General features: G+C 36.0%; 5 protein-coding genes across 10 annotated transcripts; 3 read left to right on the forward strand and 2 right to left on the reverse strand.

The window, feature by feature from the left end:
• Window positions 1-1,001: 1,001 nt before the first annotated feature.
• Window positions 1,002-4,645, forward strand: LOC110601242 (CRAL-TRIO domain-containing protein C23B6.04c). Its single transcript, XM_021738311.2, has 6 exons — window positions 1,002-1,235; window positions 2,345-2,433; window positions 2,832-3,008; window positions 3,167-3,265; window positions 3,374-3,619; window positions 4,044-4,645. The coding sequence occupies exons 2-6, from the start codon at window positions 2,368-2,370 to the stop codon at window positions 4,341-4,343; spliced, it is 888 nt and encodes a 295-aa protein (XP_021594003.1). The 5' UTR covers window positions 1,002-1,235; window positions 2,345-2,367; the 3' UTR covers window positions 4,344-4,645.
• Window positions 4,646-5,240: 595 nt separating this feature from the next.
• On the reverse strand, window positions 5,241-7,175 carry LOC110601252 (protein AE7-like 1). The gene is made up of 5 exons (XM_021738322.2): window positions 6,794-7,175; window positions 6,517-6,622; window positions 6,208-6,307; window positions 5,705-5,750; window positions 5,241-5,470 (listed from the first exon to the last, which is right to left on the reverse strand). Exons 1-5 carry the CDS (start codon window positions 6,903-6,905, stop codon window positions 5,370-5,372), a joined length of 465 nt encoding a protein of 154 aa, XP_021594014.1. The 5' UTR covers window positions 6,906-7,175; the 3' UTR covers window positions 5,241-5,369.
• A 458-nt stretch (window positions 7,176-7,633) lies between these two features.
• LOC110601261 (vacuolar sorting protein 39) lies at window positions 7,634-11,212 on the forward strand. Of its 5 annotated transcripts, XM_043958256.1 has the most exons (5): window positions 7,634-8,229; window positions 8,819-9,092; window positions 9,213-9,325; window positions 10,527-10,777; window positions 10,863-11,212. In XM_043958256.1, exons 3-5 carry the CDS (start codon window positions 9,251-9,253, stop codon window positions 10,897-10,899), a joined length of 363 nt encoding a protein of 120 aa, XP_043814191.1. In that variant the 5' UTR covers window positions 7,634-8,229; window positions 8,819-9,092; window positions 9,213-9,250; the 3' UTR covers window positions 10,900-11,212. The 5 variants fall into 5 exon arrangements, 1 of the variants encoding a protein (XP_043814191.1); XR_002485807.2 differs by lacking the exon at window positions 10,863-11,212 and having other exon boundaries at window positions 7,635-8,229; window positions 10,516-10,608; XR_006351212.1 differs by lacking the exon at window positions 10,863-11,212 and having other exon boundaries at window positions 7,635-8,229; window positions 8,819-8,858; window positions 8,962-9,092; window positions 9,213-10,608.
• A 475-nt stretch (window positions 11,213-11,687) lies between these two features.
• On the reverse strand, window positions 11,688-12,761 carry LOC110601301 (protein-lysine methyltransferase METTL21E). The gene has a single exon (XM_021738390.2). The coding sequence runs from the start codon at window positions 12,682-12,684 to the stop codon at window positions 11,863-11,865; it is 822 nt and encodes a 273-aa protein (XP_021594082.1). The 5' UTR covers window positions 12,685-12,761; the 3' UTR covers window positions 11,688-11,862.
• A 2,015-nt stretch (window positions 12,762-14,776) lies between these two features.
• On the forward strand, window positions 14,777-18,358 carry LOC122721192 (embryonic protein DC-8). 2 transcript variants are annotated; one of them, XM_043958248.1, is made up of 4 exons: window positions 14,777-15,624; window positions 16,385-16,452; window positions 16,556-17,941; window positions 18,062-18,358. In XM_043958248.1, exons 1-3 carry the CDS (start codon window positions 15,371-15,373, stop codon window positions 17,911-17,913), a joined length of 1,680 nt encoding a protein of 559 aa, XP_043814183.1. In that variant the 5' UTR covers window positions 14,777-15,370; the 3' UTR covers window positions 17,914-17,941; window positions 18,062-18,358. The 2 variants fall into 2 exon arrangements, with proteins under 2 accessions (XP_043814183.1, XP_043814180.1); XM_043958245.1 differs by having other exon boundaries at window positions 16,556-18,358.
• The last annotated feature ends 3,988 nt before the right edge of the window (window positions 18,359-22,346 follow it).

Here is a 22,346-nt window from a genome sequence, read left to right on the forward strand (position 1 = left end):
ACATCTAGAAGGGTAAGAATTCTCATTATTTGACCTTCCATTCTCCAGCGCCCTCACCGTAACGTCCGCTTCATATTTCTAGAATCCCCCCCTAATATTATTTTCTTTCACTTTATTATATTTTCATTTCTATTAAAATATATTTACTTTTATTTTATATCAACTCAGAATTTCAATCAATACATATAATATTTTTAATATACTGATAGAAAAAAAAATACCATTATTAGTTATAATTTATAAAAAAATAAAAAAAAATCTACATATATAAGCACAAATAATTTAAATTTTCCACTGTTAATTAATTAGACAAATATATTTAAAAAATGTCAGTTTCACTACGACTCAATTGTTTTTATTAATATATTATATATTTTTATGATTTTTAAATAATAATATATTTTTTATTCATGCAACTTACAGGATTATATTCCTTCATTCCATAATTTTTATTATTTTATTTTTATATATATTAAAAAAATATTTTATTTAAATTTTTAATTATATTCATCTTAAAAATGTTAATTTAAATTTGATTAAAATTAATTTAAAAAATTACTACAATTATAATAAATAAAAATTAAAATATTTTTATTAAAATTAAAAATTTCAACTATAAATATAAAAATTCAAAAATTTGTAATTTTTATAGCCAATAAACCTATTTAAAAAACAAAGAAACATTAGTTTTTTTTTTCAACTTTACTTTCACATTATCCTGAATGCATTTATTTAAAAAAAAAAATACTATAATGGTATTTTAATCATATTAATATTTCTAGTAATAACTATTTTTTAACTTTTTTTTAATAATTTAAAATTATAATTGTTTCAAAAGGAAAGTTGACATAAAGATTATAATATTATTAAAATAACAATAGAATTCCATCTCACCGGACCCACAGTCTTAGAAGTCGTACAGTGGTACTGGTGGAGAATGGAATAAAAAATGAATGGGGCGCATTCTGCAGACACGTGAAGGTCCTACCTGACCAGACCACTGAGGGTGGACGCGTCCACTAACCCGCTCAGACAAATCGGTAGATTCTATTCCCTGTATAAACGCCAAACGCCCCCAACACTCTCAATGTTAACGCCCTCCTGGTCCTCCTCCTTCACATCCTTCTTCGTCTTCTTCATGCCACTGTTTTTCTAAGGACATTCTCTCTCTCTCTCTACCAATTTTCTATAGTTTTTAATTATTACTCAAAGCTCCCTTCTCTCAGCTTCTTCAGGTTTGTTTGTTTGTTAGTTATCATTTGTTTCTTTACCGATCATCAGTCTTGTAACTCTGAAATTGATAAAATCATTGTTTGTGCGACTTTTGTTGTCTCTGAAATTGGAGAAGGATCGTCAGGCTTAATTGCCTTTCTTTTCCGTATTTTTATTTATGTTTTTTTTAGCTGATTTGAAAAGCTTGATGGGCTTTTTTAGATCTGCTGAATTATTTATTTGGTGGGTCCTTCAGATTGTGGTATTGTTCGATGTACTTTTGGGATGTACACTTGAGTTTGATGATTCTTATGAGTAGCTGTATTCATTGTCAGATATAATTCCCAGGACTGGTGTAGCTATTGATGGATTCAGATATTATTAATTTTGATGAGAAATCTGTGTCTTAATGTTGATTATTAATCTTAGAAACCAGAGTTCTAGGATTGCTTGGATTTGGTCAACCATTCTGTGGGCTTAGTTATCGGCATTTGATGTTCATATAGCTTTATTTTCTATGTTGATTCTGCTGATGATTGATGGAATAGATCATACCACTGTCATTATTATCAGAAATTCTCTCTCTCTCTTCTCCTTACACCATGGTAAAATGAGGGGAAGGAAAATAACTTTATTTTCTATTCAATTTTTTGGTTTTCTTCCAATTTTTCCTCTGAATATTCAAACAAACCGATAAAGTTAATTTTCTTATTTTTTCCTCCTACCCAAACATACAATTAGTTTTGGGTTTTATGAGATGTGGGGTTGGTGGGGAAAGCCTGTCTGGGGAGCAAGAGGTTGACTTTAATGAGTTTTTGTCACCTACTGGATTGTCTATGGTAGATTAGAATCCACAGTTTATCATCTTTTCATGGGAAGATTTGATCCTGTTTTCGTGTAAGATTAAATTCACACTTGGTCACTTTTGGTGTGAATATACTGCAGAGTGTTCATTTCTAAATGTTGGTTCCCTCTCTGTTTCTCTTTCTCTTGATTTTGCAATGCTCTTATGTATGATTGATTGGTTTCTCCTTTGTTAGATAAAACCCACCATCTTAATTTACAGCGCCAACGAAAAAAAAAAATCGCTTTAGTGTCAGCAATTTTTTTTAATGATTATTACTGGCTACAGGTTGACTTCCATTGACAGTCAACATGTTTCTTTGGAGAAAGCACTCGCAGAATCATCACGAGAATGATGCTGCACAACAAGATGCTAAGGTATAACAAATATGTACGGACATCTGTAATCTCTTCTATTCTCCCTATATTTGTTTTTGGTCCATTTACATTTTACTAGCAAACATCTTTGATAGTTATCATGGTTCCCACTTATTATCTACTATGAGTTGCTTACACCTCGTGATCAAATGTTGATTTGTTGCTGTGAAATTGAGTTTATAAATTCAATTAACATTTTGCAAGAATATTTTGAGAACAAAAGTTAACTCTCATATTGGTGTAGCATTGATTGATATGATGTATGAATTTCGCTTGACATATGATTTAAGGGATTGGAAGTAGAGAAATATCAATATCACTTGAACAAAATAAGATAGAAAAAAATTCAATAAGGGCTCTGAATCTGTTTTGTGTGCTTTCTTTTTTCCTATGAGCAGGTCAGTGAACTCAGGGCAGCTCTTGGACCTTTATCTGGAAGTAGTTTGAAGTATTGTACTGATGCCTGCCTGAGGAGATATCTGGAAGCTCGAAACTGGAATGTTGACAAGGCACATAAAATGTTAGAAGAGACACTCAAGTGGAGGGCATCTTATAAGCCTGAAGAAATCCGCTGGGTATGTGATATGTATTATTTCCTACATGTCTTCTTTACTTTGATGTTCTATATGATAGGCATCTGATGTATTCTATATATTGTTCAGCTTTACATAACTTTTTCCTTCCACTTTGATCATAATCATTCACTTACAACATACACATGTCGTATGTCCAGCATGAAATATCACATGAAGGTGAAACAGGTAAAGTCTTCAGAGCAAATTTTCATGATCGATATGGGAGGACTGTGCTCATAATGAGGCCAGGGATGCAGGTTTGAACCATTTTTTTATTGCTATTTTTATCATTATTCCCCTTAACCTCTGAAGGATATGAAAAATCAAGTATACTAAATGAATACCTTTTATGTTATACTTGGCAGAACACATCATGTGCAGAAGACAATATCCGCCATTTGGTCTATCTTATTGAGAATAGCATCCTTAACCTAGCAGAGGGTCAAGAACAAATGGCTTGGTTAATAGACTTCACTGGATTATCTTTGAGCAACAGTATCTCAGTTAGAACAGCTCGTGATATCATTAACATTTTACAGAATCACTATCCTGAAAGGCTTGCTATAGCATTTCTCTATAATCCACCAAGAATTTTTGAGGCATTCTATAAGGTTTGGTGATCTTGTCCTTTCTGTTCATTTTGGTCTATGATATTAGCTGAATGCTTATTGATTTTCAGACAACTGATCGAGTGATTGCTATGTTTGTACAGATGTGTTAGATAATTTTTGTTTGGGCTTGGGAAATACCCAATTTAAAAGTCAGAAGTAGTTTCATATTTTAGTGTGCCAGTCCGTTTGCCTAGATCATTAAAATGGGGAAAAGCTTCATATTTTTTGCATCAAGTGTTCAGGATTAGCTATTGTAGTTGCCTTTTATAACTGGTGTAAGCTATGAGATAGCACAGTATAAAAGATGTTAGTCTTTGGTTCGTTTCCTTAAGCTACAATATGCATATAAATTGGTGCATTTATGTTAATAATATTTAGCACCTTAATCTCTTATATGATTGAACTTTTACTTCCATTTTTATAGGCTGTCAAGTACTTCCTAGATCCAAAAACTTCCCAGAAGGTGAAATTTGTTTATCCAAAGGATAAAGATAGTGTAGAGCTCATGGGGTCTTTCTTTGATATTGATAATCTTCCCGGTGAGTTTGGGGGAAAAGCCACGATGAAGTACGACCATGAGGAGTTCTCACAGTTGATGGCCCAGGATGATGTAAAAACAGCCAAGTACTGGGGATTTGATGAGAAGCCAACTCACATTGCTAGTGGCCGTTTGGGGGCTCAGGTGGCTCCGGAGCCAACACCTCTTGCACCACCAGCTAGTTAATTTACTTGTATAAAACACAAAAGCATGACAGTGAAGCCTGGATTAGATCAACTTGTAGAGACTTAATAACTGAGTTTGCTGAGGAACTGAAAATCATAATGAGGTTCAGATGAAAAGAGATTAATCTTATAATAATTATTGCACGCTGCTAACTATGAGATAGAACACGAGGCAGTTTCTGCCGCTTCCTCTTCAAATTGTCTGAGTAGAAAAAAAATACATTTATGTGCTATCCTTATATCCTCAGCATCCTTGCCCTGCAATTTATACGAACAGAAAAATAGATTAACTTGATTTATGTACTCTTTCTTCCATTTATGTTTAGATGCTGCAATTTTGAACTGCTTGCTGCTCCATGCTGTGTAATTTTACAGCATGTCTAGAAATGATTTTTTTGGTTTAAAAGGCGAAAATGCTACTGTACTTTTAATTAAAATATTTTTCTTCTTTTTCCAAACTTGATTGAGCTAGCCTTAACTTTTATATGTGATATATATTTGTAAGTTTAGGAGCTTTTGTTCGCTATTTTCGTTATATTTATCTTTCCTCCAGTTTACCGCATCCCTAACGAATAGAAATGAAAACTTGACCTTTATTATTGCTTTCTCATAAGAAAAGCAATGGGCAGAGAACTAAGAATGCATCAAGCCTGTGCTGTTGATCCTTAACTCACAGAAATTGCCCTTGTAGGAGATTCACTTGCCCAAAAAACAATAGAAATCAACAAGGGGAAAAAGACCTAAAAGGAAAAAAGAAATTCAACAGGTTTCATCTCAGGCATGAGAGTAAAGTTCCAATTGAAACGATATGAGCCACACGTTACTGGAAAATGTACACTACACAGGATGCATTACGTTGTATCCCATGTTTTCATTCTTGTGACTGCTAAAGCATCTGTGAGAATTAGCAAATATTCATACCAACATAGGATAAATTGAATTCGTCAGATCAATTTTATGTATCAAGTCATTTGCTGCATTACTTAAATTCTATGTACAGCTGCTAAAGGTAAGTGAATATGATTTATCAAAGTTCACTGGAGTAAAGACACTCATCCACAAGTTGGCGCAGATTCGGGTTCTCTAGAGCAGCAGCTACTCTTTCTTTATCATTTAACTGCTTATTCACTGTAAAAGGACCAATGGCGAAATGGTGTTAGGGGTAGAAGATGCAAGAGAGAAGAACATAGATGCATAAACATCAAGGTTGAGATGTGTTAATGAATGAGTAAGAACATGCTCAAGTGTGATAACTGGACCAGTTAATAGATTAAAGATATGTGCCTACTAGAGTGAAGGCAACATAAATGGACAAGGTAGTAAAACAAAAAGCACCAAAATTAATGCCAAGTTTAACTTCACCTGATTCTTCATCAGCATGAGATCCTGGAGAAACTTTAATATCGACCTGTGAAAAAAGCACCATCAGACTTATGAATACTGAATATCAGAAATACATTTTTATCCCCAAGTTTTATTCCAAATATGCGGAGATGCCTATGGGTACAAAATCATGAAACAAATTTGCAGGGTAAATTTGTTTAGGCATATCATTGGATGAAAAGCACTCGTTTGCTGCAAAAATCCAACAATGACCTGAAAAAAAATTTCCCAGTTCCATCCATATTGATCCAATTCATTGGTTGCTGTAATTTTTGCAAGTAAGTTCATGTGAAAAATCAATTGCATATGAACTATGAAATGAATGGAGAAATTGTTCAGCAACTTAGACAGAGAACTATCAGGAAGAACAAATTTAAACAAGTCATTCCACAAACCAGAGATAGAGTACCAATAATCACAACACAAACAAGAGCACAGAGATAGATATATATCAAAATTTAGCAATTAACAGCAACGCTGACCTTGTAATGAGGAGGGAAACATTCTTGTAATTTTACTCTAAGACAAAGGCCAATGACTGTTGCCATGCTGCAATGTTGGATGGTAGGAGTAAAAGTAATCCTAAAACACACAAACAATTCACCAACTTAGTGGGTTTAATTTAAAGCCCTTCCATATCTTTCTCTTCAAATTAAAGCAAAAAAAAAGGGTTTTGTGAGTTCAAATTTTCAGAATGGAACTGACAAACTTCAGTTTAATGGTAATTTGAGGTCTAACATGCAACAATACTGAAAAAAAAAATAGAAATATGAGTACAAAAAATTACTCACAAAATACGGCCGAGCTTGTCATCAACGGTGATTGATTCTTCTGAGAGAACACTGAGCTGTTCCAGTGAATATGGGTGCTCTGGATCTCTTATATCCCTTACAAAATTTGCAGTTCCAGTCAAAGATCACTTCTTTTTATTCAAAAACAAAAACCCAACAAAAGAAGAAAAGCTTAAAGAGAATACTACTGATCACTGAACTAACTGAGTCGATTACAATTAAAATTCCCAAAAGAAAAAAAAAATTGAAGAAAGTGGATAATAAAAAGAAAGGATATCATAGATATCGAGTGGATCCACAGCATCGTCACAGTGAAGATCTTCGGAGCGGACGACCCTTTCCTTCTTAGCGTGAACCACGGGATTCGCATTGATGAGGCCCAGAGTCATTTCTGTAGCTCTTGAATATTCTTCTCTGTTGCTTTTTTGGCCTCCTTGTCCTGTGTTGATATTTTATTTCATTTCCTTTCCTTTCCTTCCCTTTCCCTGCTAGAAAATAGCTTTTAATCATAGCGGGCCTTGGTCGGTGATTAATGGTTTGGTGTAGACGATAGCTTTACGGCAGTCCGCAGCTGATTGGTACGATAACGTGGATTTTTTTGGTGTAATGTTCATTTTCACTAGCGGGAGAAGCTCCAACTCTATTTATTGGGTCGAATTGATTGTGAGACAGATTTTAAATTCTATCTCAAATCATTGAAGCGCCGCAACCCCATCTATCTTAGGACATTAGTGCTATTGTACAACTGCATTCTCAGATAATATATGTTTCTTTCAACTCCGTCTCTCCATATGTTAATACTGTTAAGTCTTATTCTCACCATTATTTTTTATCATTATAAAAAATTATTTTGTGATTTAATATTTTTTTAAATAAATTTTTATAATTTAAAATGTAAAATTTTATTTAAAAATATATTAAACTATATACTAATTTTTTATTGCATAATCTTATCTAAATTTTGTATATATTTTTTAAACAGATCCCCTAATTCTTTAACATTTCAATTACATATGAAAAAAATATTTTTATTTAAAAAAAACATTTTTTATTTCTCCAATAGAAGTTAAATTTCGCGAAATAAATGAAACTTAAATTTAAATTAAAAAAATCACTTGCAGGCCCCAGCACCGTAACTGCGCAGATAACTTTCTGTTCGCCACAAGGAACATAACATGGTTACGGTGCGCCGTGCCCTCGATTCCTTCGATCTCCTACGAAATTGATGCCGTCGAATCCTACGGCTCAAAGCTCTTTGTCGATTGCCGCGATGGAGCCCCTCGAATATGCGGTCCCGAACCTTCATGGTCCGACCCATCTTCACCCTCAGATTACCGTCGCCTATATCAAGAGCTGAGAAAGGAAACTTATGCTCTGGAGAGAACTATTGCTGGGTTTTCAAAGAAGCCTCTCTTGTCGATGGAGCTATTGGCATCCATGATCTCTATCTGAATCAATCGCCTTCGATATATTTCGCAATTTGAAGACTTTAGCAGTCATCAGCAAGGCTAAAGGCACCAATGTCTACTCATGGGAAGACAGAAGAGGCTTTTTGTGCTTCGCTAGGCAAAAGCGAGGCTTTTTGGGCATATGCATAAAGATGAAATTAGCTTTTGAATTGTGCTTGGTTCCTTGCATTACAGCGCACTTTAGTTACATGTCAGGAAGCACTGCATCTACCGTGTCAAATTATGTTTGGAATCAAACGAACAAGTAAATTCATTTCATTTCCAAATGATTTCTACTATAAAATTCATTTGTGTATATCAATTGTACAACAAATGCAAATTAAGTCTATTAAGAGTTCATATTGTAATTGAATTTTTATGTTTGGTCCATACACTAGGGTCTAGAATTTTAATCAGCAGAGAAAGAGAGATTAATAAACAGAGAACCTAATCCAATCACCATATAATATGAGTGGTGGAGAAAATCATTTCAAAATATTATAGAATTTGTCTTAAGAATGGTGAGTTTTGCAAATTTTAAATGTTGAATTATAAATGACAAAGAAAACATTTAAAAGTTGTATAGCTAGTTTTTAAGTGCCCCGTGCAATTAATTCATGTCCCTCTTACATGAATTTTGAAGAGTTATCTAAGAGTGGCTGAGTTGGAATCTTGGCATGCAATTCTATGAGTTCAGAACATTTTTCTTGCTCTTATTGCTATGTTTCCAAAGAACTGGAAATCTGTTACATAAAGCACTCTCAATATACTTCACTTATAGCTATTAATGATATGGAAGGTCTATAGTTTGTTTCTTGCAATGAATGAAATGAATATTATGATTGATATTACAGGTTTGGAATGTCTTCATAAGAAGAACTACTAGATGTACAGGTTTTAGAATTTGGCGGCCCCAGTCTGCCCACTTTGTTAATGTCTTTCATTTTCCAAAAACATGCAACCAAAAAAATGAATGTCTTTTTTGGTGCTGGCTTAGGAGAACATTGGGGTCTTCATGGACCCAAGTGGCAAGCTTCTTCAAAAGAAAGGATTTGTTGGTCGGTAGCCCCTTCTGTCGTTGTCATTCAGAAACCGTATACAGTAGCTCTGCTTCCAAGACGTGTTGAGGTAGCTTAATCAATTGGTACTTGTGATTTTATTTTCTTACTTTCTGGGTTTTTTTTTTCTCACCGTGAAGCTGTCCAACACAAACTATTGAGCTTTTTTTGTCTGGGAATATCCCTGCAGATTTGGTCAACTCTTATTTGAAGCAGCATGCTCCAAGCATGCATGGCAGGTATTTAGAACTTATGCTTGCAATCAATGAAAATGGATTCTCTGGCGACGTGCAGAATGAAATGGTGAAGATTTCTTACTTTTAGCGCTACAATTTTCATAATTTTATAACTCTAACTGACTTGGCAAAACCGATGGTGCTGCTAGACTTGCATGACCACTGTTGCTGCAGTTAATTTTGATAAATGATTAGATGTAGTTATATATCCTATGTGTGGGAGGTACAAATCTATCTTTGGAAGTACTTAGTGGCACACTGACTTGAGTGCTCAGCAACGGGATGAGAAGACTTATTCCCCCAACGAGGAAAAAAATTATTGTCTGCTTTAGAGAGCATCTCAGGGTATAAACCAGAGGCTTTGTTGAAATGGCTTTCAGCAGATGCATTATATGAAGAGCGTGCAATTTTATTGTGAAAAATGAACCAATATTAGCTTGCCTTGTCTCCTTACGTTCATAAGGTACTTTTTGGTGTAAATTAATCTGTTCAAGTGAGATCATTAATGCGTGATATCACTCACAAGGGAACGTCATTTAAGGTTTGCCTTTTATATGGAAATTTGGCTTATCCCTGGCTAGGCATGAGGCCTGTCCAGGTTTGATCAGCTCCTGGATTTGACCAGATCTATATTGAACCTGATCGAAACCAGATTTTTCACTTTGAAAGAAGATTAAAAAATGTTGACTGTTGGATTTGACCAAACTTGGATTGAACTAGACGAACAAACTCTATAGGGACTGAAACTAAACCATAACCAGGGCCAGAACCAAGAGATACCCTTTGGTTAGGTCCCAGGTCCCAACCGTTCAAACTGGAACAGTGGGTCTGGTTCTGGTTCTAGTTTTTGGTTCCAGCATGGAACTGGAAATTGTCCTTGTGTAATCCCTGGAAAAAGCAAATGGCAAGGTGGAGATAGAAAAGCCTTCAATTCTTTAATCAAAATTATTTTAACTGTTTGTTTTGAGTGTATTTATCAGTAGGTTTCTTCTGTGCTGTCATTTTCTTGTTTTGATAATCTATCTCTTTTGATTCTTTTTTCTCTTTTTCTAAAATTTCTGCTAGTTGAAAAAGGCTCTTTTGACCTTTACTGCTTCATGTTCCTGAACTTGCATTGACCTATTGTGATAAGTTTGTGAGTATGCATCTCATCTATCACTTGAAAACCTTCTGGCAATGTTTACCTTACTTTTCTGCAAATTTATCTGAATCCCTGGAAGACGATCAATAACTTTGAAATGCGAATTACAAATATAGTGTCTTCTCAGAGTACAAGTATTCCAAAGGTTGGTTCTGGTAGATCAGTTAAAGCAATAGGAGGTGGAGCAGAGAAAATTGCTGCAATAGAGGGTGCAGAGGACATGCGTTTTAGTCTTAATAGAGTTGACAATAGTAGAAGTGATGGTGATGCAGATGAATTTACTGAGGAAGGTGGTTCAGTGATAATGCTTGATGAGGTCCTTGACCTTTTGAGCAGAATGTGGAGCTCAGGCACTCAAATGAGGAAACATGATTGCAGGTATTTAGATACCAACGAAGGACTAACAGACTCGAACTATTAATTACCCTACTCTATCTGATATTTTGTCATCTATATTAACCAGATTGATGAAGCATCTTCGGGTGTACAGTTTGGTTTAACTGGTTATATCATCGTGGTTGTGCCTTCATCCAGTTAGGCCACTTCCTTTCTGATATTTGAAGTCAAAATTTATTTTACTATTTCTACATTGTATTTCTTCAAATGGATGGGAAAAAGTTCCTTTCTCTCATTTCCTTTTGGTTTTATATCATGCAATTTATCATCCATTCTTTAAATTTGAATTTCTGGGCATCAGAAGGTTAACTATAACTTTGTAGAATTTGCTTGGACTTCTTCTCAGAAAATGTAGCAAAGCATACCAGAATCTCCTGGTTATAAAGAGTTGAGGCATATAGTATTTTGCTTGTGTGATATTTCGCCCATGATTTGTATTGATTCAGCCAATAGAGTTTTCAGTGTGCTTGTTTTACTTGCAAAGTCCCTTCTTTTAAGCTTGCTTAATGATGGTGTTCAATAGAGTGCTGCATTGTATTAAAATAAAATAAAAAAAGCAAAAATGTACAGGAAATGTTCATTGTTAAGTAATTAGGTAGTCTTTATATTCAATTGCTCAATTGTGTATTATGACACTATGCATTTTTTTAATTTATAAGTTTGCTGCTTTGTCAGATAATTTTTCGTACAGCTAGCTTGCCATTTCTATCATTTTTCTGCAAGTAATTTATACATTCTATTACGTCTACCTTTCCAAACAAATGACTGTGAAATAGGTGGGAGATGAATTGTACAGCCAAAGGAAAAAACAGTAGTGTAGATCACCAATGATAGAATGTGCTCTCTTTGCAACAAGAAAATCGGAACAGAGTGTTTTTGTAGTCTGTCCAAATGGGAAAAAAAATAGTTTGATTTATAGTTGTATGTCAATTAGACAATTGCAGGTTGTGAAAATTTTCCATCCTTGATACTTGATGGATCTACAATTGTGCTTGAACTAAAGACCTGACTAAAATTTGTGGAGGTACTTCCTTCATTGATGATGACTGCTTGTTTACCAGCCCAGCCTACAACTTTTGACCCTTGCGAACAAAACTGTAAACCGCAACACCAATTCTTGACCCATCGCACGGACTGTCCTTGTGAATAGCCTCAACATCAAACCATTTCCTTGCCCTCCTGAAGAACACAGAATCCTTCTTCCACCTCCTCAAATGACCCATAACAAACACTTTCTTCTTCTCCTCCTCTTCGCCCAAGCCCATTAGCACACGCAGCGTATAGAGCAGAGGCTCGAATAGATGATCATGGTAAACAACATCGGATGCCAGTATCAAATCAAAATCCTTCCCTATAATCTCCACGTCACCATCACCATCCTCTCCCCACCTGAGCGGCGCCACCTTGACGCTCCCTCCATGAAGAGCCACAGTGTTGGCATTGGCGTCGACGTTGAATTGGAGGTTAGGAATGACGTTAGGTAGGTCAGTAACCGTAACATTAGCACCGAGAGTGATGGCTGCTGCAATTCCGGCAAGGCCAGTGCCGGAGCCGAGTTCGAGTACATTGAGAGGGCGGGTATTGGATGATAAGGCAGCAAGGATAGGAGAAAGTTGACTGGTGGCGGAATGGGAGCTATGGTGGTCGAGAAGAGTGAGGAGAGTGGTAGCTGCGGGCCAGAGCTGGAAGGATAGGCCTTGGGAGGGGAGCTGCCTGATGAGTACGGTGGAGTCGATAGAAGAGATATGATGGTGGTGGTGCAGCTGTTGATTGGCTGCGCCGTCTACCGGCATATTAAGTGCGTTGTCATGATCTTGTGGTAGAAGTAGAGTGGAGATTGGATCTATCTCTTGTAGATCGTCTTCCTGCTGCTCTTCAGTAGATGCCATGCCCCGTCAACGCCGTATCCTTCGGATTTCAGAAGCGCTGTGGAAACTCGGAATATAGCTAGGGCTTTTCTTTTTGAAATTATCTGCTTCTTCTCAACCAATAGGACTTGACATTTTTTTTAGTGTGACACGTCAGATCAGGCTGGCATGAAAATAACATAAAACGACAGTAGAGTTAATAGAAATTCATGTTAATTTTATAATGAATTAATTATTATTATTTGGTTAACATTACTAATTATTTTGTTATTTTTCATTATTTTGCTGAATTGTTACTTTTATTATTTTGCTCTAAATTACTGGGTTATTAAATTTCTTAAATTTTCTTTTGCTACTACTATTATTTCAAGAAGAAATAATTGGGTGCAATTAAAATATTAAAATTTTCTTCTTCCATGTAAATATGAGCCATTTCATAGAATATGAGAAATAAATTTATTTATATTGACACAAAATTTCAACATCCAATGGAAGATTAAAACTTGAAATCCCCTCTTCCATTTTTTAAAATTATTTACTTGTTTGAATATATATATATATATATATATATATAATTTTGTGCTACTAATGGATTGAGTTGCAAATTCTAAAAATAATTACATATTTTTGTAATAATTAAATAACAATGATATATATGTGTTGCTGTGAAATTTGAGACATAAAATTGTTTAATAACTTTAACATTATGTTTTTGACAGGATGTAAAACAATACAGTACAATTATATTTTCTATACAATATATGCTGATGATGGGTTAGTTGGAAACGTTCCCGTTAATTAAAATTCTAAGAGGGTTTGGAATTTAAAGAATGAGAGTTTCAATTTGGCCCAAGCAATGCTGGCGATTGGTTCATCATTTGACAACTATATGGGCAAGAGTGTTAACAGCTTTATATTTTCTCAATGTATCTATATAGGAGGTTAGATAAAAGTGGAATAATTCTTGAGTTTGGCAGAACCCCTTGACTGGGCATGATGTATTGAGTGAAGAGGTATGTATAAATATTGGTGACAGTAGATCCACTCATATTTGGTCTGACCCTTGGCTACCTCAGTTAGTTGGTATGTTCATATGGTGTCGGACTTAATAAACTACCATTTTCTAGAATGGAATCACTAACTCCTCAATCACCTTTTCTCACCACAGAGGTCACTCAAATTTCATCAATACCGATTGCTCCCAGCAGCACTTCAGATCTTTTAGTTTGGCATCACACTACAATTGGACTTTAGGCTATGCGCTCTAGTTATAGACTTTTACTACACCGCCGCTAGCTTTCATATTTAATTTTGTCACCATTTCTTTTTGTATGTCCTGATACATAGAAGAGTATTTGGTCCATTCCAATTATATTGAAGCTGAGATTCTTCATTTGGAGAACACTTCATAATACTTTGCCTGTTTGAGCTAGTTTAGTCAAGTATGGTTGTTTAGCTGATTCTCAGTATAAGATTTGTCATCCTGAATCTGAGACTCTCGGACATATATTTTTTCACCATTTATTTCTCTGTTCGTTTAATATGGTTTGCCGGCCTGTGTGCATATAAATATGTGTTTATTGCTTTTCCTTATTTCCTCGCCTGGTGGGAGGCTCTTTTAGTACGGTTCAAACTGGATTCTAAAGGTTTGATACTTTTAACACTTTTCATACTTACACTCTAGCATATTGAGAAAGAGTATAATCTTTGTGTTTTCGATAAAGTTCCTCATGATCCTATGCACGCTATGTCTTGTATCTTATTTGATTTCTTACAATTACAGCTCAGTGAGATTTTTATTGATCCTTCCTTGCATCCTTCTCATATGTGCACGAGTTTAATTACTCATTCTTTGAATTGTGTTATTATATTGTAATGTCTCGTGAAAAAATTAATTTTCTCATGTTGTTATTATTATTGATGAGGTTGGACATGTTGTTCATGATCTTGCTAAACATAATAGGTGTTTATCAATACAAAATTTTAATAGGTGTTTATCAATACAAAATTCAAATTATGTTAAATGATATTAATTTGATTATATTTTTGAAACTATCCTCTCTCGTATATAACACAGACTCTTATATTTTATATTTTGTAATATAAAATTATACTCATTATTTTGAAAAATTCAAACATTAATAACATCTATTTTGCAAATTTACTCTCATTTGCAATATTAATATAATATTTTGACAGATATTGTAACTCTATATAGTTTGAATTTACTTCCTCAAGTCTGGATCTATATCATTTACGATATCTTTTGTAGTTCTTGCTATTTTAATAGTCTTAAGAAAACCATTTTTTTGCAGTTAAAAAAAGAAAATACGGATCACTTGAACACCGTGAAGGCCATCTGATTCCTTGAAGTTTCTTCTCGCTCCCTTATATGGAATGATTTTTTGCTTTTTTACGATTATATAGAATGATCATGAATATCCAAAAGCGCAGGAGGCGGCCAGCTATGGCCACACGTGGCATTAGCCCAGTGTCAATAGTCCCTTAAAACAGCCACGTCCCCTTCCTCTTGGGACACGTTTCAATACCACCAACTGCTCAATCTGTACTTTTCTTCCTTTTCTTCGTAACAGCACTAGCAGCCTATTCTATAGATCACTCGTTTCTATCCGCTTACTGGTTTTTGCAAGATTACCACTTGAGATCGATATAACATACTTTGTTCTTATTAATTCAATAGAAAGAGATGGGGAGTGGAGTGATGACGACGTCGACGATGGCAGCAGCGGTGGTTGTGGTGTTATGGGTGGCGGTATCAGTGGATGTAGGGTGGTGCAGCGATGATGGGATGATGGAGAATGCGAAAGGGAGAATGAATATGGCTGCACGAAATGTGGAGGTGAAGGCGAAAGAGATGAAGCAGAAAGCGGCAGAAGCCATGCGGAACGTCAAGGAAAAGGCCGGCTCCTGGTATAGGCGGGCTTATGGAACGTTCTCAAAGTAATCATCCTCTCCTTGAAATTCATTTATTCAGAATCTACTATAATTATATATATATATATGCACTTAAACCTATAAATGTATGCCACATCTTGGGAAGGTTGGCTTGAAACTGGGACGTAAACGGGTAGGTTCTCGAATTATTCGAATTCGAATATGATTTATATTAATAATATCTGAATCCGTTTCAAATCTAATTAAAAATTAATTTAAATTATCTGAATCCGTCTCAAATCTAATTATTATTATCTGAATAAAATTATTATCCGAATAAAATCTCAATCCGTTTAATCTTATATATTTTAATTAATAATTTATATAAAAAATATTTTTCATTAATAAATTTTCATTTAAAAAATCTAATATTTTTAAAGAATATTTAAATTTAAATTTTTAAATAAAAATATATAAAAAAATTTATAAATATTATTATAAAATATATTTTTTATATTAAATTAGTTATTTATATAAACGGGTTCGGATCATAGGTACTTATACATAAAATCCGAATCCGATTCGAACCTCAATAGGTATTATTTTTAAAATTTAAATCCATCCCAAATCTGATTATAACTATTTAAATAAAATCGGTTGAATTGGGTATCCGAAAATATCCGATCCGTTGCCATCCCTATTTGAAACTTAGCTATTCTTATCCTCCATTAAGTTTCATGTGGGATCTAAATTCCATAGCATTTGATTTCAAGGAAGCATTAATACACTTTCAAGTTTCCACTAATAATATTAATGGTGCAACCAGGGATGCAAGAGAAAATATAAAAGGTAGAGCCTCAAAGACCTCAGATACAATGAAACAGGCTGCTTATGGTAATTATCTATCTTCTGCGATATTTTCCAGCAAAACTGTAGTTTTTCTCAACAGGATTTTTATTTTTTATTTTCCATTGTTGATTTCGTTTATTTCTTCCAGGAGCTTCAAGGTATGCTTGTGGGATGAATGTTGATGAGGCAGTCAACAAGGCTTGTGGAACAGTAGGTGATATAAAGGACTTCAATTCGGATCAGGTTATAAGAATGGCATCAGATAGAGCTAGTGATGCCAGAGAAAAAGTGGCAGGAGCAATGGACTACGGAAAATATAAAGCAGCTAATGCCTATGATGATGCTAATGACCTGGCTTCATATTGGGTGGGTGATTCCAGAGATGCAATGGCAGAAGGAATGAATTATGGTAGAAGCAGGCTTACTAATGCTTATGATGAAGCCAAACAAAAATTAGGGAGGGATACAAATATGGCATCAGATAGAGCTAGTGATGCCAGAGAGAAAGTGGCAGGAGCAATGGACTGCGGAAAATATAAAGCAGCTAATGCCTATGATGATGCTGATAACATGGCTTCATATTGGTTGGGTGATTCCAGAGATGCAATGGCAGAAGGAATGAATTATGGTAGAAGCAGGCTTACTAATGCTCGTGATGAAGCCAAACAAAAATTAGGGAGGGATACAAATATGGCATCAGGTAGAGCTAGTGATGCCAGAGAAAAAGTGGCAGGAGCAATGGACTGCGGAAAATATAAAGCAGCTAATGCCTATGATGATGCTGATAACATGGCTTCATATTGGTTGGGTGATTCCAGAGATGCAATGGCAGAAGGAATGAATTATGGTAGAAGCAGGCTTACTAATGCTTATGATGAAGCCAAGCAAAAATTAGGGAGGGATGCAAATATGGCATCAGAGAAGCTCGGTGATGCTGAAGAGGAAATGACAGAAGCAATGGAGCATGGAAAAGAGAGATCAGCCCAAGTTCATGATGAAGCTAAGCAGCAATTTGATAAGGCTAAAGACGCAATAGCAGATGCAATGGGGTATGAAAGATGGGACAAGATGGATGTCTCTGATGAAGCTATAAAAAAAGTCTGCGAGGTATACTGTACGGCAAAGGAAACAATGAAGGTTCAGGGGAAGTCCAAGTATGAAGCTGCCAAGGAGAGGTTGTCAAAGGCAACTGGTGATCTAGGAGCCAAGATGAGAAATGAGAGAGCCGTTGACATGTATGATGAAGCTGAGCAGAAAATGGGCATGGCTTCAGACGTAGCCTCGGAGAAGGCTAGTAAGGGGAAAGAGGCAATGCAATTAGGAGCAATGGGGTGCGAAGAGATGAATGCCTTTGATGAAGCTGTAAATAATGTACGTGAGGCATACAGATTAGCCAAGGAGGAGAGGACTTTTCGAGGAAGGTCCAAGTATGAAGCTGCGAAGGAGAGAATGTGGAAGGCCACCGGTGGATGTTGGGGCGAAGATGCGGGAGTCTATTGCAGATAATTGAGTAGACCTACCCACTTTCTACATGGTATGTGAGTCATAGACATTAGTCCCTCTTCATTGATTCGCGTCATAGGGTTCGAATTCAAGATGCATGGACTTCTGATTTTCTATTTTCCTTTTACTCATTTCACTGCACATGGTTCAGGCATTGAACTTATGACAAGAACCTTGGTGTAGTACTAGACTTGGCTAATGGCAACCGACGGATTTCAATAACGTGTGGAAGACTTGCAAATTCAGGCAGCTGGAGATAGAACAGAAATATTCATACGCAGAGAGAACTAGATGTTATGCTACAAAATCCTGAATTATGATAAAATAATAGTGAGAGAACTATTCGGATGAACAATTAATGCAAGTCCTAGTGTAGTTGGTATTATTTCTTGTTGCTATCATTCTTTAACTTTTATACCGCATCTTACCTTCTTGCAATAAAGGTGGCTTATAAGCCTCAATTTTTTAGATGAATTATTCGAAATGAATATTTTATTATATATATTTTAACTAATTTAACATAAAGTTTGATATAAATACTTAAAATTAGAAAAGACAAAAAATAGACCTAAACATGAGAGTATGTAATCATTATGAGGTTCACCCAGAGATGTTAATGAAGATTTCTCAGAATATATAAGTGTGAAATTAGTGTGTATTGATCATCGCCTTCTATTCGAAATGCAAATCTAATCGAGAACTGTAAACTTTTCAAGGTGATTGAATTGATCTTACATTTGTTTTTTTATTCATGGATTGTCTGTTGTTGTGCATCCAGACCATGGGAACTTTTCTTTTCACGCCTATTGGGGAGCAAAACTGCCGTATTTCTTGCTCATCTTGTTTCTGGATCTTCCATCCCAATCTTTCTGCAAATTCCATCATCTTGTCCTTCTATTCATGGCTAAACTTTGTCCTGAACCTCTTCTTCAACAACGATGGCTGCATAAATCTTGCTCCTTGTAAATTTGTGTACTCAAACGTGTTGAGATCTTCACTTGATGACTCCGTACGTACCACCGATACCTCCTCCCCCTCCGAAGCTCATCAAAATGGGTGCAGCAGGAGCCCTGGAGGTGCTCATAGAAAACCCATGAGGGTGTCACTAACCTCACGAATATGTAGTTCATAGGCTAAACAGTCTCGGGTTTGTATTATCAATTGGAGAAGCTCTTCAACAAGTATTTAACCTAGAATAACGAGAGAGAGAGAGAGAGGGAGAGCAAAAAGACTCCCTTTTCTTTGTGGGCTTGTGGGGTTGAAGAGAGAATATAAGTATGTTACTCTTGTTGATGGCACTAAATTTTATGTTATGAGTTCTGGATATGTCAACTTAATCTATTCTCTTTCTGTATCCTCTATGTTATGTCTTTCTAATTTTTCTTTTAATTTATTTTCCGTTAGTAAACTCACTTGTGTACTGAATTGTTGCGTTTCATTTTTTCCTAATTATTGTGTTTTTAAGGATTTTTAGACGAAATAAATTATTGGTAGAGGGCGTGAGTCAGATGGTCTTTATGTCTTACATCAACAATTATCTAGATCTCTTGCATGTTTTACGAGTTTAACGCCTTTTGATATTCATTGTCGTTTGGGACATCCTTTTCTCTCGACTTTGAAGAAATTATATCCACAGTTTCACTATTTATCCGTTTTAAATTGTAAGTCTTGTCAATTTACCAAATATCATTGTTTACCTACAATGTCTCAAGTCAATAAATGGGTTTTGTCCCCCTTTGAATTAGTACATTCAAATGTTTGGGATTCTTGTCCTATTGTGTCTAAGTCCGACTTTAAATACTTTATTATTGTTATTAATAATTTCTCTCACACTACTTGATTATTTTTAATGAAGAGTCATTCAGATTTATTTTTTATCTTTTGTGCCTTTTATGCTGAAATCCAAACTCAATTCAACATTTCCATTCGAATATTGCAAAGTGATAATATTAAAGAGTATCTTTTTGAGAAATTTCAATCTTATTTGTTACAAAAAGGGATTTTTCATCAATCTTCCTATGTTAATACTCCTTCACAGAATGGAGTAGCCGACAGGAAAAATTGACATATTCTTGAAGTGGCCAGAGTCCTCTTGTTCTGAATGAAAGTACCTAAATGCTTTTGGGCTAATGTTGTATCCACTACTTGTTTTTTTATCAATCGTATGCCCTCCTTCGTCCTTCATGGTGATATCCCTTATAACATTTTATTTCCCACTAAATCTTTGTTTTTTATTGAGCCACGTATCTTTATTTGTACTTATTTTGTTTGTGATGTTTGTCCATAAGTTACTAAATTAGATCCCAAATCACTCAAGTGTATTTTTCTTGGCTACTCTTGACTTCAAATCCTGATCTTAATCGATACCTTATGTCTGCTGATGTAGCATTCTTTAAGTCCACTCCATTCTTTCTACCATCATCTATTTATGACACCTAGGGGGAGGGAGATGACCTCTTGTTATATACTGTTTGCTCTCTGTCTCTGTAACGACCCGAAAATCGGACCGCTACCGGCGCTAGGATCCAGATCGGCTTAAGGCCGCCGGGACCCGTAGCAAGCCTGACATGTAACCTGTAAACCTGTTCAATCCCATACATGATCAACAATCATACATAAAAATTAAAAACTTTTCTGGCATTCATTCCTCATACGCCAAACTCAACCTGTGCATGCACTAAACATAGCCATAATCATAAACTTGACCCCTCTGTGGGATCTTATCAATGCCCCAATGGGCGATACATCATAAGTTGAGTTGGTTAAACATGAATATCAATAGACATTAAGATCATGTATCAACAAGGGATTACAATGAACTATGGTCAAGCACACTTCTAAACCTCAATATCATTATACATAACTTACCTATTTAACTTTACATCATTATACAATTTACCATGTCCACTATCTATCTATTACAAACATAAGACTTTACTCTTCTTGACTTCTCTGTCTAGCCCGTACCTGCAATCCTGGGGGATTAGGGAAAAGGGGTGAGCTACTAGAGTCCAGTGAGCAGAATAATAGAAAACAACATTTAAAATCTCATATCATGTAATGCAACACATCACAACAAATCACATCTCGGATGGTATTGTCACCAATAGTCCTCTACATTCCAAAGTGCCGGGACGTAGAATGGGTACAACCGGTCTTTCTCTTAACATAACATATCATAACATACTAATATGCCAGGGACGTAGAATGGGTACAACCTGGACTTTCTCTTACATAGTGTCAGGGACGTAGAATGGGTACAACCTAGACTTCCATACCATACCATGCCGTAGCATCATCGTATCATATAAGGACTAAAGGGTCATCCAATAACCAATCCACATCAACATCATAAATGCAATGCAACATATTCGTGGATTCTAATGCAAACAACCTATTTCATCACATGGCATTCATGATGCATGATCATGCTCAACTGTATAATTCATTTGCTTTAAAAACATAAGGTTTATTCTACTCACCTCTGGCTAGCTCTGACAAAGACTGATGCAGCTAACTCACTGCTGGGGTCCTCGGTTCCTTGGGTCCGAACCTACACAGGTGGACTCAAATGAGGGACCAAACAACTAGAACATAACTCTAAAAACATCCCCCAAAACCCCCTAAAACACCTCAAAACAATCATGCAAAAACATGCAAAGGAAGGCAGAACAGGGCAGGTTCGGCGGCACCTTCTGCGACCGAAAGTCCCTCTAGAGCCGAAACCCAGGCAGGTTCGGCGGCACCTTCGGCGGCCGAAAGTCCCAGACAGAGACGAAAGTCTCTTTTCGGGGGCAACTTCGGCAGCCGAAAGGGCTGCCTCCCCAGCCATGTTCGGCGGCCGAAAGTTCCTTCGGCTGCTGTAATACCCGGCTAGACTCCGGTATCGGAATTCCTACCGTCCGGTGGAATTTCGGATGTCGGGAACTTCTAGAAGGGTATAGACATGTTTTATAAAATGTTTTCATGAATTTTAATGTTTTAAAGTATGAAACTAAATGAGTTTTTGCATGAAAATAGCATTGGAGGAAAACCCAGGTTCGGCCGCCGAAAGTCAAGTTCGGCCGCCGAACATGCATGCGTTTTGGAGGCACGTTAGGCCCCCGAAAGCATGAGTTAGGGAAGTCCAGGTTCGGCCGCCGAAAGTCAAGTTCGGCCGCCGAACATTTGCATGGATGCGGAGGCACATTCGGCCCCCGAACGTGGCCTGGCCAGCCACCTATAAAAGGGACACTTAGCCGAAATGGGCGAGCTTTCTCCCATTTTCGGCCACAGCAAGCTTCCGACCTTCCCTTTTTCACTCTTGTGTTCTTCCTCCAAATCTCTTCCATTTTTCTTGAGTTTTAAACTCACATTGCAAGTTTTGAGCATTTAAACCAAGTTTTGGAGCTTTGAGAACTCGGGAGCTCATTTTCGTGGATCTCCAAGTTTAGGTC

The sequence above is a fragment of the Manihot esculenta genome, chromosome 1, assembly GCF_001659605.2.
Source record: "Manihot esculenta cultivar AM560-2 chromosome 1, M.esculenta_v8, whole genome shotgun sequence".
In the NCBI taxonomy this organism is placed as follows: domain Eukaryota; kingdom Viridiplantae; phylum Streptophyta; class Magnoliopsida; order Malpighiales; family Euphorbiaceae; genus Manihot; species Manihot esculenta.

Excerpts from the sequence above, each read along its gene's own strand:
- LOC110601242 (XM_021738311.2), top strand. The coding sequence starts at position 2,368 with ATGTTTCTTTGGAGAAAGCACTCGCAGAATCATCACGAGAATGATGCT. Across the intron at positions 3,009-3,166 it reads AGCCTGAAGAAATCCGCTGG|CATGAAATATCACATGAAGG; the intron begins GTATGTGATATG and ends TCGTATGTCCAG. Across the intron at positions 3,266-3,373 it reads TAATGAGGCCAGGGATGCAG|AACACATCATGTGCAGAAGA; the intron begins GTTTGAACCATT and ends TATACTTGGCAG.
- LOC110601252 (XM_021738322.2), bottom strand. The coding sequence starts at position 6,905 with ATGACTCTGGGCCTCATCAATGCGAATCCCGTGGTTCACGCTAAGAAG. Across the intron at positions 6,623-6,793 it reads GGATCCACTCGATATCTATG|ATTTTGTAAGGGATATAAGA; the intron begins ATATCCTTTCTT and ends CTGGAACTGCAA. Across the intron at positions 5,751-6,207 it reads GTTTCCCTCCTCATTACAAG|GTCGATATTAAAGTTTCTCC; the intron begins GTCAGCGTTGCT and ends CTTTTTTCACAG.
- LOC110601261 (XM_043958256.1), top strand. The coding sequence starts at position 9,251 with ATGCATGGCAGGTATTTAGAACTTATGCTTGCAATCAATGAAAATGGA. Across the intron at positions 9,326-10,526 it reads GCGACGTGCAGAATGAAATG|AGTACAAGTATTCCAAAGGT; the intron begins GTGAAGATTTCT and ends GTGTCTTCTCAG. Across the intron at positions 10,778-10,862 it reads ATGAGGAAACATGATTGCAG|ATTGATGAAGCATCTTCGGG; the intron begins GTATTTAGATAC and ends TATATTAACCAG.
- LOC110601301 (XM_021738390.2), bottom strand. The coding sequence starts at position 12,684 with ATGGCATCTACTGAAGAGCAGCAGGAAGACGATCTACAAGAGATAGAT.
- LOC122721192 (XM_043958245.1), top strand. The coding sequence starts at position 15,371 with ATGGGGAGTGGAGTGATGACGACGTCGACGATGGCAGCAGCGGTGGTT. Across the intron at positions 15,625-16,384 it reads GCTTATGGAACGTTCTCAAA|GGATGCAAGAGAAAATATAA; the intron begins GTAATCATCCTC and ends TGGTGCAACCAG. Across the intron at positions 16,453-16,555 it reads AATGAAACAGGCTGCTTATG|GAGCTTCAAGGTATGCTTGT; the intron begins GTAATTATCTAT and ends TATTTCTTCCAG.